The sequence below is a fragment of the Pararge aegeria genome, chromosome 16 (genome assembly GCF_905163445.1).
Source record: "Pararge aegeria chromosome 16, ilParAegt1.1, whole genome shotgun sequence".
NCBI classification, from domain to species: domain Eukaryota; kingdom Metazoa; phylum Arthropoda; class Insecta; order Lepidoptera; family Nymphalidae; genus Pararge; species Pararge aegeria.
The window spans coordinates 5,243,339-5,256,565 of record NC_053195.1 but is presented as its reverse complement, the minus strand read 5'-3'; the positions used below and the strand labels follow the sequence as shown (position 1 = coordinate 5,256,565).

Below are 13,227 nucleotides of genomic sequence, written 5' to 3'. Positions count from 1 at the left end.
CGGACATTTTACGGATGGGACTTCCCTTAGGTATTTTAATCAGTCTGAGAAATAAACCATAAAAGATTGTGGTAGGATTTCGAGATTTTATATCTACGTTCACTATTAACGCAATCTAGTTTTTTATAGGATACCGCATATTATGTTATCACGTGTATTTAAAGATTCAAGTTCTCTAACTCTTACTAATTATTTCAGGTATATCAAACGGTGGACGTCGTGTAGTCAAAGCACTATGTGCGTATACAGCCCGAGCAGAATCCGACATCTCCTTTCGGAAAGGAGATCGTATGGAGGTGCTAAGCGACGCAGAGCCCGATTGGTGGAGGGTTTTGCACCTTTCAACCAGGCGAGAAGGATTAGTACCAGCTAACTTCGTCGCAGAGGAAAGTTCGGTGGAGTGTGAAGAGTAAGTTAAACATTTTTACCGCGCTCAGTAAATATTTTGACGGCCGATTGGCGCAGTTTACGACCCTGCTTTCTGAGTCCAAGGCTGTGGGTTCGATTCCCACAACTAGAAAATGTTTGTGTGATGAGCATGAATGTTTTTCAGTGTCTGGGTGTTTATATGTATATTCTAAGTATTTATGTATATTATTTATAAATATATTCATCAGTCATCTTAGTACCCATATCACAAGCTACGCTTACTTTGGGGCTAGATGGCGATGTGTGCGTTGTCGTAATAACATATTTATTTTATTTTTTTTGTTCTTTTACTCGATGTAGTAAATAATTGATGTTTAACAGTTTAAATGCATCCGCCCGATGTTTCCAACTTCTGACTGAATAATCCATCATTTTGCAGTTGGTTTTTCCCACACGTATCGAGGAAGGAGGCTGATAAACTTCTCCTAGCCGAAATCAACCCTCGAGGAACTTTCCTCGTGAGACCGGCGGAGCATAACCCTCACGGTTTCAGCCTTAGTGTCAAGGATTGGGAGGAAGGACGAGGATACCATGTGAAACATTATAAAATTAAACCGCTGGATAATGGAGGATTTTATATTGCGACGAATCAAACATTCCCAAGTCTACCTGCACTGGTTATGTCCTATACGAGTGAGTCCTTTTGAGTTTATTATATCCACTTTTGTATAGCACTCTTATTACTCAAATTTTTAGCTTACCTTCAGAATCGTAATGGAATCCCTAGAAATCAATTCAAGCAATATATGATGTTAAATGAGGAAGAGAATATAAATTCTTTTAAGATTCTTTTAAGGAATATGGTTTTCTATTTTTCTTATGTGGTTTTGGGTAAATACTACTACACTGACAATACTAATTAAAACAATCTTTACTTCTACTTCTTTTTCTTTCTCGTACATTGTAAATACTACTTCTAAACCTAATATTTACTATAGTATAATGTAAATAGCACTTAACCTAAATCATAACCAACTAACCAATAATAACTCATAATTCCAATGATGTGTACTCACGCTTTACAGAGAATGCGCTAGGCCTCTGTCACGTTCTCGCCCGACCTTGCCCCAAACCCGAGCCCCAAATGTGGGACCTTGGACCTGAGCTAAGGGACAAATGGGAGATACCTAGAACTCAGATACAGCTGATCAAAAAACTTGGCCAAGGGAACTTCGGAGAAGTGTATTACGGGAAGTGGTGTAACAATATTGAGGTGAGACAATAATTTTTAAAGCTAAATGTTTTCAGGCCATGAATATCCTACTACCTTTAACGGGATACTATTTTTATCGTAAAAACAAGAACTTATGTAGTGATAAGAAACAGTACATTCTTGCAGAGAATAGAAGCTATGTAGCATATTTCAGTCAGATTCCCGCTACTTAGGCCATGGCCATGCCCACCACGCTGTCAAAGTGCGGATTGGTAGACTTCACACATTCTGAAAACGTTATGCAGAACTCTCTGGCATGCAGGTTTTCGTCGCGATGTTTTCCTTCACCGTTAAAGCAAGTGGTATTTAAAATTTCTTAAATTAAAAACATAACTCTGAAAATTTAGAAATGCGTGGCGGGAAAATTACTTCACATAAGTTTACATGTTAATGCATATTCTTTTAAGCAAAACTAAAAGTGTCTATAAATTCTTTTCCATTTTCCAGGTTGCCGTAAAAACGCTAAGAGAAGGCACGATGTCCAAACAGGCCTTCCTCCAAGAAGCCGCCATCATGAAGAAATTCCGTCACAAACGCCTAGTCGCTCTATATGCCGTGTGTTCACAACAGGAACCTGTATACATCGTGCAAGAGTATATGTGCAAAGGCTCCCTACTGGAATTTCTAAGGAATGGGGAAGGAAAGGCCCTCCATTTTGAGGACTTAGTCTACGTAGCAGCTCAAGTGGCTAGCGGAATGGAGTACCTCGAATCAAAACTCTTAATACACAGGGACTTAGCAGCAAGAAACGTGTTGATAGGTGAAAATAACGTTGCGAAAATATGCGACTTCGGACTTGCTAGAGTGATCGAAGACAACGAATACTGTCCAAAACAGGGTTCCAGATTCCCCGTGAAATGGACGGCTCCTGAGGCAATAATATACGGACGTTTCTCTATAAAAAGTGACGTTTGGTCATACGGAATATTATTAATGGAGTTGTTCACATATGGACAGATTCCGTATCCAGGGTTGCATGGGAAGGAAGTTATAGAACAAGTCGAAAGGGGTTATAGAATGCCAAAGCCCGTTGGCCATTACCTGCCGGATGACATCTATAGACTGATGCTTCAATGCTGGGACGCGATACCAGAGAAAAGGCCAACCTTCGAATTCCTTAACCACTATTTCGAATCTTTCACAGTAACGAGTGAGATACCTTATAGAGAAGTGCAAGACTAGTGCTGTGATATAGTGAAATAGGTTTTTTACACTTCGAATTATGACACGCTGTGCGTTTAAGTGAAAGTGATGAGCCCGTATTCTTTTCAAATTTGGAACTGTAGACGGTTATAGCTGAACATTTCTTTGCTGTTCGGAAGTTGTATGCTGCATCGCAATTACAGTCTATTCGAGTTAAGAAAATGGTGACGTATTGTCAGATCTGACTGACCAATTAGCTGACGGTAAAACATTTGATTTGTCACCTATATGATATCAACTATTTGTTTTCAGATTTACTCTCTGTCCTAAGATTACTATATGTACCATTTTCTCTACCTATTTCTATGAGATAAGGCGAGCAAATGGGTACACATAATAATTTACTGAAAGTTAAGAATTCTTGATTAGATGAAGTCAGTTTTGCTATTAACGTTCATTGGTCAGTTTTGAATATATAAAGGTAAATCAATGGCACCGGTTTACATATACTAACCGAAGTGTGTTGTTGGATTGGTCAATAACTTTTCTACGTGCCCTTAACTTTATGCATATTCCTTGCTCTGAGAACTTGTGAAGCCAACATAATAATAAATTATCCTCAAGTTAATTGGATGATTATGTCTGAGTTATAATTCTAAGCTTGAGTTATTTGTGAATTCTTGAATTATCCGGTGAATTGATCTAGCATGAAAAAATGCTGCAAACATGCAAGTATGTTCACCGGTCAGTTTTATTGACAGCACAGTTTTCAATTTGTGGTCAGCTAGCTATTTTCTTAAACCGAATGTACTATTACTGAAACGAATAAATAGTGTTACATGTAAAATTTAAAAAAAAGGTACTAAAACGACGATAATCGGATGTTTAGCAGTCCGCAAGTATTGGTGTGTGCATGAACAACGTAAGATTTTAAAATTGTGTAGGGTCCTTAGCGAATAAACGGAAAAATAACAAGTGTGTGTGTTGAAAAACTTGCAAAATTACCAGAGACATCTTTACATCATTATTTTAATAAAAGTAGTTGTTTACCCAAAATGAAAAATTTATCAAACCGCTTTACCAGTTTAACTTTGTGACCGTGATAAATTTACTTGGTTATTTCATTCTGTCTTCCAATAAAGAGGCCTTTAAACAAGCATAAGTTTAATAATTTAAATAAAACGTAAAAATTTACTGTCCCTGTTTAAAGTGTCAAAATGCATTTCTTACGTACACCTCCATTTTTAGTTTCAATAAATGTTTGTTAGTAGAGATTGAGCAAAGCACACACACTGTTATAATTTCTATTTTAGTATTTTTATACTCAAAGCGTTACTAAACTATACAGGAAAGTGTGAGCTTGTCATTTTTATTCCCGGCTTTTCGTATAATTTGTAGGTATGAAGAATTCTTTTGACGGATGTAAAAAATATGTATTAAGACGACGAAACTCACATGGAGATAATTTAAGTTCACAGAGAAGTAATTTAAGTGACTGTACACCTCTTCTTATCAGATGCGAAATTTCGAATGATATTGCCAGTAAAGAATTCCAGCGGATAACTCATTAATCCGTATAACCATCAGTATAAGATTCCTAATAAGCTCGTTTTTATTGCAGGCGCATATATCCGCCATTATTTATGCGTCCTAATGTCAAATGAGTGAGCTCACTCATAATATTATCTAATCCGATGTCAAAGTTAGGTATTGTGAGTATCCGTTAAACGTACCCATATTGTTATGACCATTAACAACATAATCGTTACATCACTTAGTTTGCTCACTCAGTAATTAAAATGAGTGAGCTCACTCATTTTAATTTATACATATCTTGTAAATGTGCAGTTGTGAGGGCTTAAATTAACCAATACCATATTTACGGATACTTGGTCAATCCTGTTAAACATCGGTAGAAGATCCCTATTAGGCCGCACATTCTTAATGTAGCCGCGAATATCGGTCAATATTGGCGCTCATGTATGCCAAACGAGTGAGCTCACTCATTTAAATTTACGCAGTGGGAAGTTCTAAGGAATTGTGCAAAATCGTTAGATTTTAATAATTGGCCGATACAATATTACAAATTCCGCACCTTTTGGTAGAGGTTTGTAGTTTTTGTGCAAACACCTATTTTCTTATTTATTAGCTGTAGCTTAAGCATATTTAGTTATTAATTTGCATTTGTACAAAATTGTTCACTATTGATTAAGCAATAAAGTTAAAAGTCAAAATTAATCGTAAGAATATTTTCATATTATCCAATCTGACATCGGATTATAAATATGTTATATGTTCTCGTTACACTTACCAATACCGCTTTGAACACGAATGATATTATAGTTAACGATAATAATAATAACGTAACGATAATAGTAACTTATATCAGATCGGATAAAGTAAAAACGCTCTTATGCAATATTTTCATATTCTAAATTGAGATGTGATATTTTTTATCACGTTAAATTTCATATAACATTCTTCACACGCTTCGTAAATTTTCCTTTGTTTTTATTTTGAATGGTGCTAGCACAGGTAGTCGGCCTCAATATTTCTGATTACTTTTAACCAAAGTTGAGATCTCTATACAAACATAATTAAATATAAGGATTAAAAAAATCTGATAAATATTTAGAGTAAGAAAAAAATCAATTGACAAAATATTAATACATTTTTGCATTTAAAGGAGACGTTTTATAATTTATCTGTTTTTTTGTTTGTTTTGACGTTTTATTATGTTGAAATAAAAATTGTCTTTATAATGTCTCTTATCTTGGAGATTTCTCTCTTGTCAAAATCTTATTTGAATTTTTCATCTATATGACAAGTTAATTGTTTTATAGTAATTTTGTTTAATGCTATAATTAATATTTGTATTTCTACGAGTGATGTTTAATCAATTTCACAATAAAAAATGGTCTAACTGCTTTATAATTTAAGCTATAGCGAGGTCGACTAGTTTTAATTTTATGTTAACCAAATGTGTTTTTTCTTAGTTTGCACACAGATCACACAATTTAAAATTATATTGCGTAAAAAAATATTTTCAGTCCATTTTTATCGAAGAAAAAAAAATTGTAAAAACTTGTGTAGTTACAAAATAAAATTTGGATGCCCACTTTGATATACCGAGTTTATAACGTGTATTTACCTCGACTGAAATTATTAAGGCTCCTTTGCGAACTTGTGTTTAGGTAATTAACTTTTAAAACTACCATAGATAATCAAAATTGCATGAGACTTATTTTTACTAGGCGAATAAGATCAATATAAAACATCGATACTGATTTCATGTTAAATAAATCGATACATACTTACTAAAGAGCGATATTTATCGAGCCCCCGGTCTTTGTAATAGGTTTTAGTCCGGCCATATCGATTTTTCACATTACGCCCATTACATTTTTTTTTTAATAGTAAGTGTACCAAAAAAATAATAGATAAATCAAAATGACTAAAATGCAAAGGGGCCAAATTCCTTCACATGAGAAAAAATAATAGCTTTAGGACCATATACCAAAGAGTTATTGTAAATTACGAACGCAGTATAGATTTTAAGTGGGGGGGGGCATATTTAATTTTTAGCATAGTTAGAAATTGAGACCTGTGTAATATTAATTATTTGACCAATATCCCCAATTTTGACATGTGTATGACTAAATTGTATTAAAATATGTATTGTTAGAAACGTTTTCACATGAATCAATGTATAACATATCGTTATTCGATATCAACTAAAATACATTAAATATCAAAAAGTCAAAAGAACATACGTAGCAGTTTTTACAAGCTTAGAGTATTTATAAAACAATAATTACTTATTTACACGTTAACTAAATATAAAAAAATCACTTAAAGTCCAAAAGCCTCAAATTATAATAAAAAAATGTTTTTTTTTTATCAATTACCTCAGAGATTATCGAGATGAAACTATAAAAATATGTAACATAAAAATAAATATTATACCACCAGATGAGATTGCATTCGAGAACTAGATTGTGAATACCTCTGACTTCACAAGTGCAGTTATGTGAAGTCAACATCTATAAACTTTCAAGTGTATTTAGAAGATCAGTAGGGCTAGCACGCGCGCTACGATATGAATAATTATCTGTGCTTGTTTTTCCTGTACACACAAATATTGTCAATATTTCCAACAGCAATTCAATTCTTCAATACGGGCGTATTGCATACAGTCAATCATGTTACCTGACAATATTTAGATTCTTGTCAAAACATATTGACGTGTATGGCGAGCTATAGAGTAAAACGTGATAACGGTTAGACATAACTATCTCGTGGCGCGACGTATGCTTGTCCTACTGAATGGTGCTGTGGCGTAAAAGTTACAAGTTGCACCGTGTAGATTTGTCTGCTAGTCGCGGATTATTTTTCATTGTTAATTTTAAATAATTTTATGTAACTATGTACCAACATATTTAAAAATAATACACTTCGACCTACCGCGGTGCAAAACTTATACGTGCTGTACATAAGAGTAAGATTGTGCTGCTATAATTTGTTCGTAACTCAATGATCGGATACTGTGAAAACGTTTTGACGCGTCAAAAATATTGTACATCACAAAACCATGACTAAGATAATTTTTCTCGCCTCATTAAAGTATTAAAGGTATGCTTTAATCACTTAATCATTTCCTCTCATTGTACTAGTGATTGTGTAAATTTCGAAAAAAAAAATATAGTGTCTTAAAAACATTCCAATTAATCAAACACTTTAACTTTGGACACTTTTGTATGAAACAATTAGATTTGTAAGATTTTGTACATACAATGAAATAAATGTTATTGATAAAAAATTGTTTTATTGCTTGATTAAATTATATAGGTACATAATTAAAGATATTTAACAATAAAATTTGTGATAAAAGAAAGTATACTACTCAGGCTGTTTTCTGGTGTGGGGTCTCATTCGAACACCTTTGGGTACAAAACTTCTTGCAAGCTTTACAATCATAGCCACTTCAGCTACGTATAGCTCTTTGAGCTACATTGGTTTCTCTTGTTCACTGTGCATAACTCTCTTTCTCAAACCACTCTCAAAATTACTCTTGAGCTTACTTAACAGGCTTCTAGCATCAATAATATTATCTATAATTTATGATAAATTGCACTATTTTTGAGACTATAATATCAAAATAAGCTTGCTATAAATAATATGTATATTCTAATACGAACAATAAAGCATAAATAAACAATTTTTTTTGTGACTAATAATAATTGAGACAGACAGCGAAAAAATTTCAAAAAAAAAAAACTTAAACTAAATTAGAGTAACTTATTGTTCGATGGATTGAACAGTATATTAAAAAATATATAATCAATAATTTAAAATTCCTGTAACCCACTATTAAATGATCATTTAAATTGTTACTACCCTTTTATTATTAAATGTGCTTTGTCACATTCTGATATTTGCAAACACTGACAAAAGCACTGCATAAATTTTCTAAAGTTATGCCACGTTTATTAATAATAAGGGTTCAATTATGCATTCAAATAAACCTGTATAAGCCGCGTGGATAAACAATGTCGAGATAAAACTTCTCATTAGACTTTCTACCTAATCTGTAATGTCAACTTCTGGCATGGTAAATGTTGCCAATTTCCGTTACAGACGGTTATGCACAAATCTCCAAGGTAAACTAGATTAACAGGTCTAAATGTAGGGTTACTCTTTCAGTGTGTCTTGATGAAAAGGTCAGCTCTTCTTTTCGACCTGTCACTTTAGTGCAGTTTAAATATTTGTGTTCCAACACCGATTCCCAGTATTGTAACTAGATGGCGCTCTTTCGATTCCATACAAATCTTAGTTAGTTTTCACGCGATCGAATAAGTAAACGTAGGTAGATAATCTCACAATAGACGCAGAATTGGCACTACTACTGCTGTATTATGAATTCGAAGAAAAAAACTTTCAATTTTACTGTCGCGATTGCAGGATTTAGTTTATTAATGGTTAATAAATTTATATAAATTTAATAGCGCTGCGCTGTTATCGCGAGGATTGTAATAGAGGATACTTTGAATGCACCTTTAAAGATCTTAACAATATACTTGTTATTAATGTATTAACCATATATCATTAATTGTCTAAATATTTTTTGTGTCCTATTAAACTGTATCGGCGTACATTTTGCTCTTAATCCTAAGATACCTATACTCGGACTGGTAGTAAGATTGCATGTAGTGCCAACATGACAGTATTGGCGCGGGAACATAATGCGGATTCTTCTTGCTGTAATGGTTCAAGTATATAGCCAATGCTACCAACATACCGGACCAGGCGTATCTGGAATAAATGGTTTAATTAGATGATTTTTAATTAATTAAAAACCTTTTATATATAAACTAACACTCGTAAGTATACCGCTTAATTATTGCAATGAACTTGCAGTGTTTTGAGGAGTTCTGAATTTTCAGCAGATTGCCACCTTTATCATCATAACCGTGATTTCAGCCTGCGGAAGTTTACTGCTGTACATAGCTGTATATACCTTTAACCAATTTTTTTTTTAATCTGCCATGACAACTTGTATCACACTATGACCTACTCCTGCAAATCATAACGGTTTGGGACAATATTTCGAAACCCAAAACTTTTCGTTCGAAAATAAATAACTTTTTTTTACGTTTTCTTAACTTAGAAAAGTAAAAACACAGACATTTTTCGTCTTTTTACACTTACTGGAAAACAAAAGGCTTGCTGAAAAGTAGGAACGATATAACAATTGAGAGCGCTTTTCTCATAGTGGTGACTGTGACCGCGACAGTGGCGCCGCAGATCCTCACCAACGTCAGAACAGCTTGTAAACCCATATAGCCGCTCACACTAAGCAAGAATATGTTCAAGTACATTGTTGAAGGGTTCTGGGAAAGGGACATTTTATTAAGTAACAGGTAGGTAAGATATCGACGAAAATTACGTATTCTAATAATAAAGCTTAGTTAGTAAGCGGTGATAGCAAAGTGATCATCGGCTTTACTGTCGTCGATACCGTGTTCGAGCCCCCGCACGCACTTGACTTTTCGGTGTTATGCGCGTTTTTAATTTAAGCAATTTAAATATCACTTGCTTGAAACGGTGAAGGAAAGCATCGTGAGGAAACCAGCATTCCAGAGAGTTCTCCATAATGTTCTCAGTGGCGTGTGACGACAACCAATCTTAAATTATTTACGGCCAACTGGCGCAGCTGAGTCCAAGGCTGTGGTTTCGATTCCCACAACTGGAAAATATTTATGTAATGAACATGGATGTTTTTCAGTGTCTGGGTGTTTATCTGTATATTATAAGTATTTATGTATATTAATTATTGAAATATTCATCAGTCATCTTAGTACCCATAACACCAGCTACGCTTACTTTGGGGCTAGATGGCGATGTGCGTATTGTTGTAGTATATTTATTTTTAGTTATAGTTTATGTATATTAAATACTTAATGGTAAATCATTTTAAGTACATTTACTGTCTATATAATAGTAACAGAGTCAGTAAATGCAGCATAAGACAGCAATTGAAGACTTTTTGAATTTAACCTTTAGATTATTTAGATATATTATAGAGGAAAGTTCACATCTGCTTGGCTCAATGTTGCTTACCCAGTTTAGTCGATGAATGTGTGCTATCTATTACACACTAATACCGAGATATATATATAATTATATGAAAAAAAGAAATTTTATTACCTGAGCACAATAAACAAATCCATCAGTCAATACACCGCTAAAGCAAGTTATTACTAACAGATAGAAACAAGCTATCAAATATGAGTAGAACACTACTTCATTGTTAGTAGCATGGAACTGTTTCATAGCTTTCTCTTGAAGATTGCCGATGATCGCATCGCACAGTAACGCTAGGGAAATCACTAGCACTCCAATTATATTAAAGTTGGGAGATGTTTCTGAGTCAGCTGTAAAAAACCTGCGTTTATTTGACTTTCACATGGTCGTAGCTAAAGAAAAGTACAATAGGCAAAGAAGTTCATGTGTGTAAAATGGTATGTAAAAAAAAACAAAAAGGATAAATTATACAAAATCGATAAATTATATAACAGATAATAATTATTTAACAGACAATCATTATATCATCATCATCATCATTTCAACCAATGGACGTCCACTGCTGGACATAGATATTTTGTAGGGAGTTCCACAATCCACTGTCCCGGGCCGCTTGCCTCCAGCGGCTCCCAGCGACTCGCCTGATGTCATCTGTCCACTGCATTGGGGACCGACCTACGCTGCGTTTAAAGGTGCGGGTTTGCCATTCCAGCCCAAATCCCCCAATGTCCATCAGTGATATAACAGATAATAATTATCTAACAGCTATAAATTATACAACACAATATATAAACAGCGAAAAATTTAAAAAGCCAGTTGATATTGATGAGGGTAACATGATGATAAGTTATTATCGCATCTCATGAAAGGAATTTATTTATTCGCCCCTTGAATGTCCCGAAGTCATCGTTTTAAGGGACTACAGTATAAAGAGGATGTCTAATAATAAATTTCTTACCCAAAGTAAACATAGTCAGCCCTATACACATAATGACAGCGGCCACATAGTCCAGTAGCCCGTATCTCTTGCCCAATATAATAATACTGCCAATCATCACAGGTATGAGCTTACAGCTCTTAAATATCAACTGAGTTGGGTAGTTAAGATAACTTAGCGCTAGATTGGAAAATGCCATAGTACCCAGTGTAAGAGCTGCTAAAATAGCATAAGTTCTTATTGGTACCCTGTAAATAAAACAAATAAAAATTTGATCATGTACATTAATAGGGATTGCAGCTTTAACCTTTTACACTGCTAAAGCAAGTTTGCAGGTTCTTCTTGAAGTGGGAGTTGTATCCAGCTTGACATCTGAGATGTCACTTCAACAATTACTAATCGACTGTTTTTGGTAATATCTATAATTATTGGATAGAAGTAGGCGTTACTTCGCGGAATTCCATAACATATTATGAAAGTTAAGCTTGCAATATTTGCTGTACTCCGCGAACAGCAGGAGAATCTTTATGGCGTAATTTATAATTTCTTCAATCCTTATACTCCACACCAAACAGTTCTTTGGCAATGTACCCATCAGGAGATGTTGACTTTACAATTAATATCACCACACCATTTGGTTGCTTCGAATTAAGTTCATTTTTTACCTAAAAGCTAGCCTACTTATAAAAGAGCAATGTTAAATTGGTTGGCTTTGTTGGTAGGATAGTAAATGGAAACAGCAAAATCATACAAAGCCAACATCGAATAAGCCTGATGATAATAACAATTTAACTGTAATTTTTTGGCTTAAAGATTCTGAGCATAGATTTTCAAAAACAACTTAATTATTAAAAGTAAAACTACAGTTTTCTACTTACTTTCTTTTAGCAGGATTTCTTATAAGTGATTCCATGAAACTAAGAGTCATTGTTATTATAAATTGTATTAATGTTATATACAAGCTCACTGGCTTTACCTCAGGTACAGAGAATATCAACTCTAAGAAATATCCATATGCTAAATAGCACACAAAAACAAAAAAAGCGCATGTTGCAAATTGTAATATAGGACTGAAAGATGTTATATCAAGGCATAAAATATTAATTTCCGATTTCTTGGTTTGTCCATTACTGCCTTCTGCTTCCTCTATTTTAATCAGGATTTCCTTTGTAGAGCTCATTTTGTTGCTATTTTGTGGATATTCAAATTGAGCATAAATTATACCATTGTAAACTGAAAAAGAAGCCACAGATGTTTGTTGTTGAAAAATACTATCCCACCTTGAGGTTATTTATACAATATGCAAGAATAAAAAGATTCTGTTTTCTTAAACAGACCAGAAAATTATTTAAATTACATAGTTATGTTTTTATTTTTTTTCCATATAGTTGTAGGTTTTTTCTCAAACAAAAAAAATATCAGCAAGTGCCTTAACAAATATTTCCTTTTCCACTTTATTGTCTTATTAAAAACTGATTTAGAAAGCTGACAAATACAAAACAATTGCTAAGTTCTTAGAAACAGTGGCTTTGAAATCATTAAGGCTTAGTAACTTGGCTAACGTGTAACTTAAACAATTTTTTGTTCAAACAGTGTTGTCCTGTTTTGCTATGACGAAAAAACAAGTTGTCACCTAATAAGTTAGTTTTTACAAAGCAAAGACAGTTCAAATATACTATTTTATCAAGCTACACGATACAAAAAAACTGTCTTTAATTATCAAATTATAACCATTATTTATATTTGACGGGTATTATTTTAGTTCAGCTTTTGTGTTTATATTTAAAAGGTAGAAAAATATATTACCTCATTTTGGTTGTATTTTTTAATATAATTACATTTTAATATTTGAAAATATTACCACGAATGTAAAGCTAAACCACGTCAAACATTTGTTTACGTTATTTTGTTTTTGACGTTG

General features: G+C 33.6%; 2 protein-coding genes across 3 annotated transcripts in view; one reads left to right on the top strand and one right to left on the bottom strand.

The window, feature by feature from the left end:
• LOC120630752 (tyrosine-protein kinase Src64B) overlaps positions 1 to 5,427 on the top strand; it is a 110,866-nt gene extending 105,439 nt beyond the window's left edge. Inside the window, exons 4-7 of one of the 2 annotated variants that reach the window (XM_039900054.1) lie at positions 199 to 409; positions 809 to 1,062; positions 1,467 to 1,642; positions 2,090 to 5,427. In XM_039900054.1, coding sequence (XP_039755988.1) covers positions 199 to 409; positions 809 to 1,062; positions 1,467 to 1,642; positions 2,090 to 2,824 — 1,376 coding nt within the window. In that variant the 3' untranslated portion in view covers positions 2,825 to 5,427. Of the gene's footprint in view, positions 1 to 198; positions 410 to 808; positions 1,063 to 1,454; positions 1,643 to 2,089 lie in introns of both variants that reach the window. The other variant, XM_039900053.1, reaches the window with a different exon arrangement.
• Positions 5,428 to 8,169: 2,742 nt separating this feature from the next.
• On the bottom strand, positions 8,170 to 13,197 carry LOC120630395 (adenosine 3'-phospho 5'-phosphosulfate transporter 2). Its single transcript, XM_039899617.1, has 6 exons — positions 13,113 to 13,197; positions 12,185 to 12,539; positions 11,328 to 11,554; positions 10,493 to 10,719; positions 9,494 to 9,675; positions 8,170 to 9,097 (listed from the first exon to the last, which is right to left on the bottom strand). The coding sequence occupies exons 2-6, from the start codon at positions 12,484 to 12,486 to the stop codon at positions 8,920 to 8,922; spliced, it is 1,116 nt and encodes a 371-aa protein (XP_039755551.1). The 5' UTR covers positions 12,487 to 12,539; positions 13,113 to 13,197; the 3' UTR covers positions 8,170 to 8,919.
• Between the last annotated feature and the right edge of the window lie 30 nt (positions 13,198 to 13,227).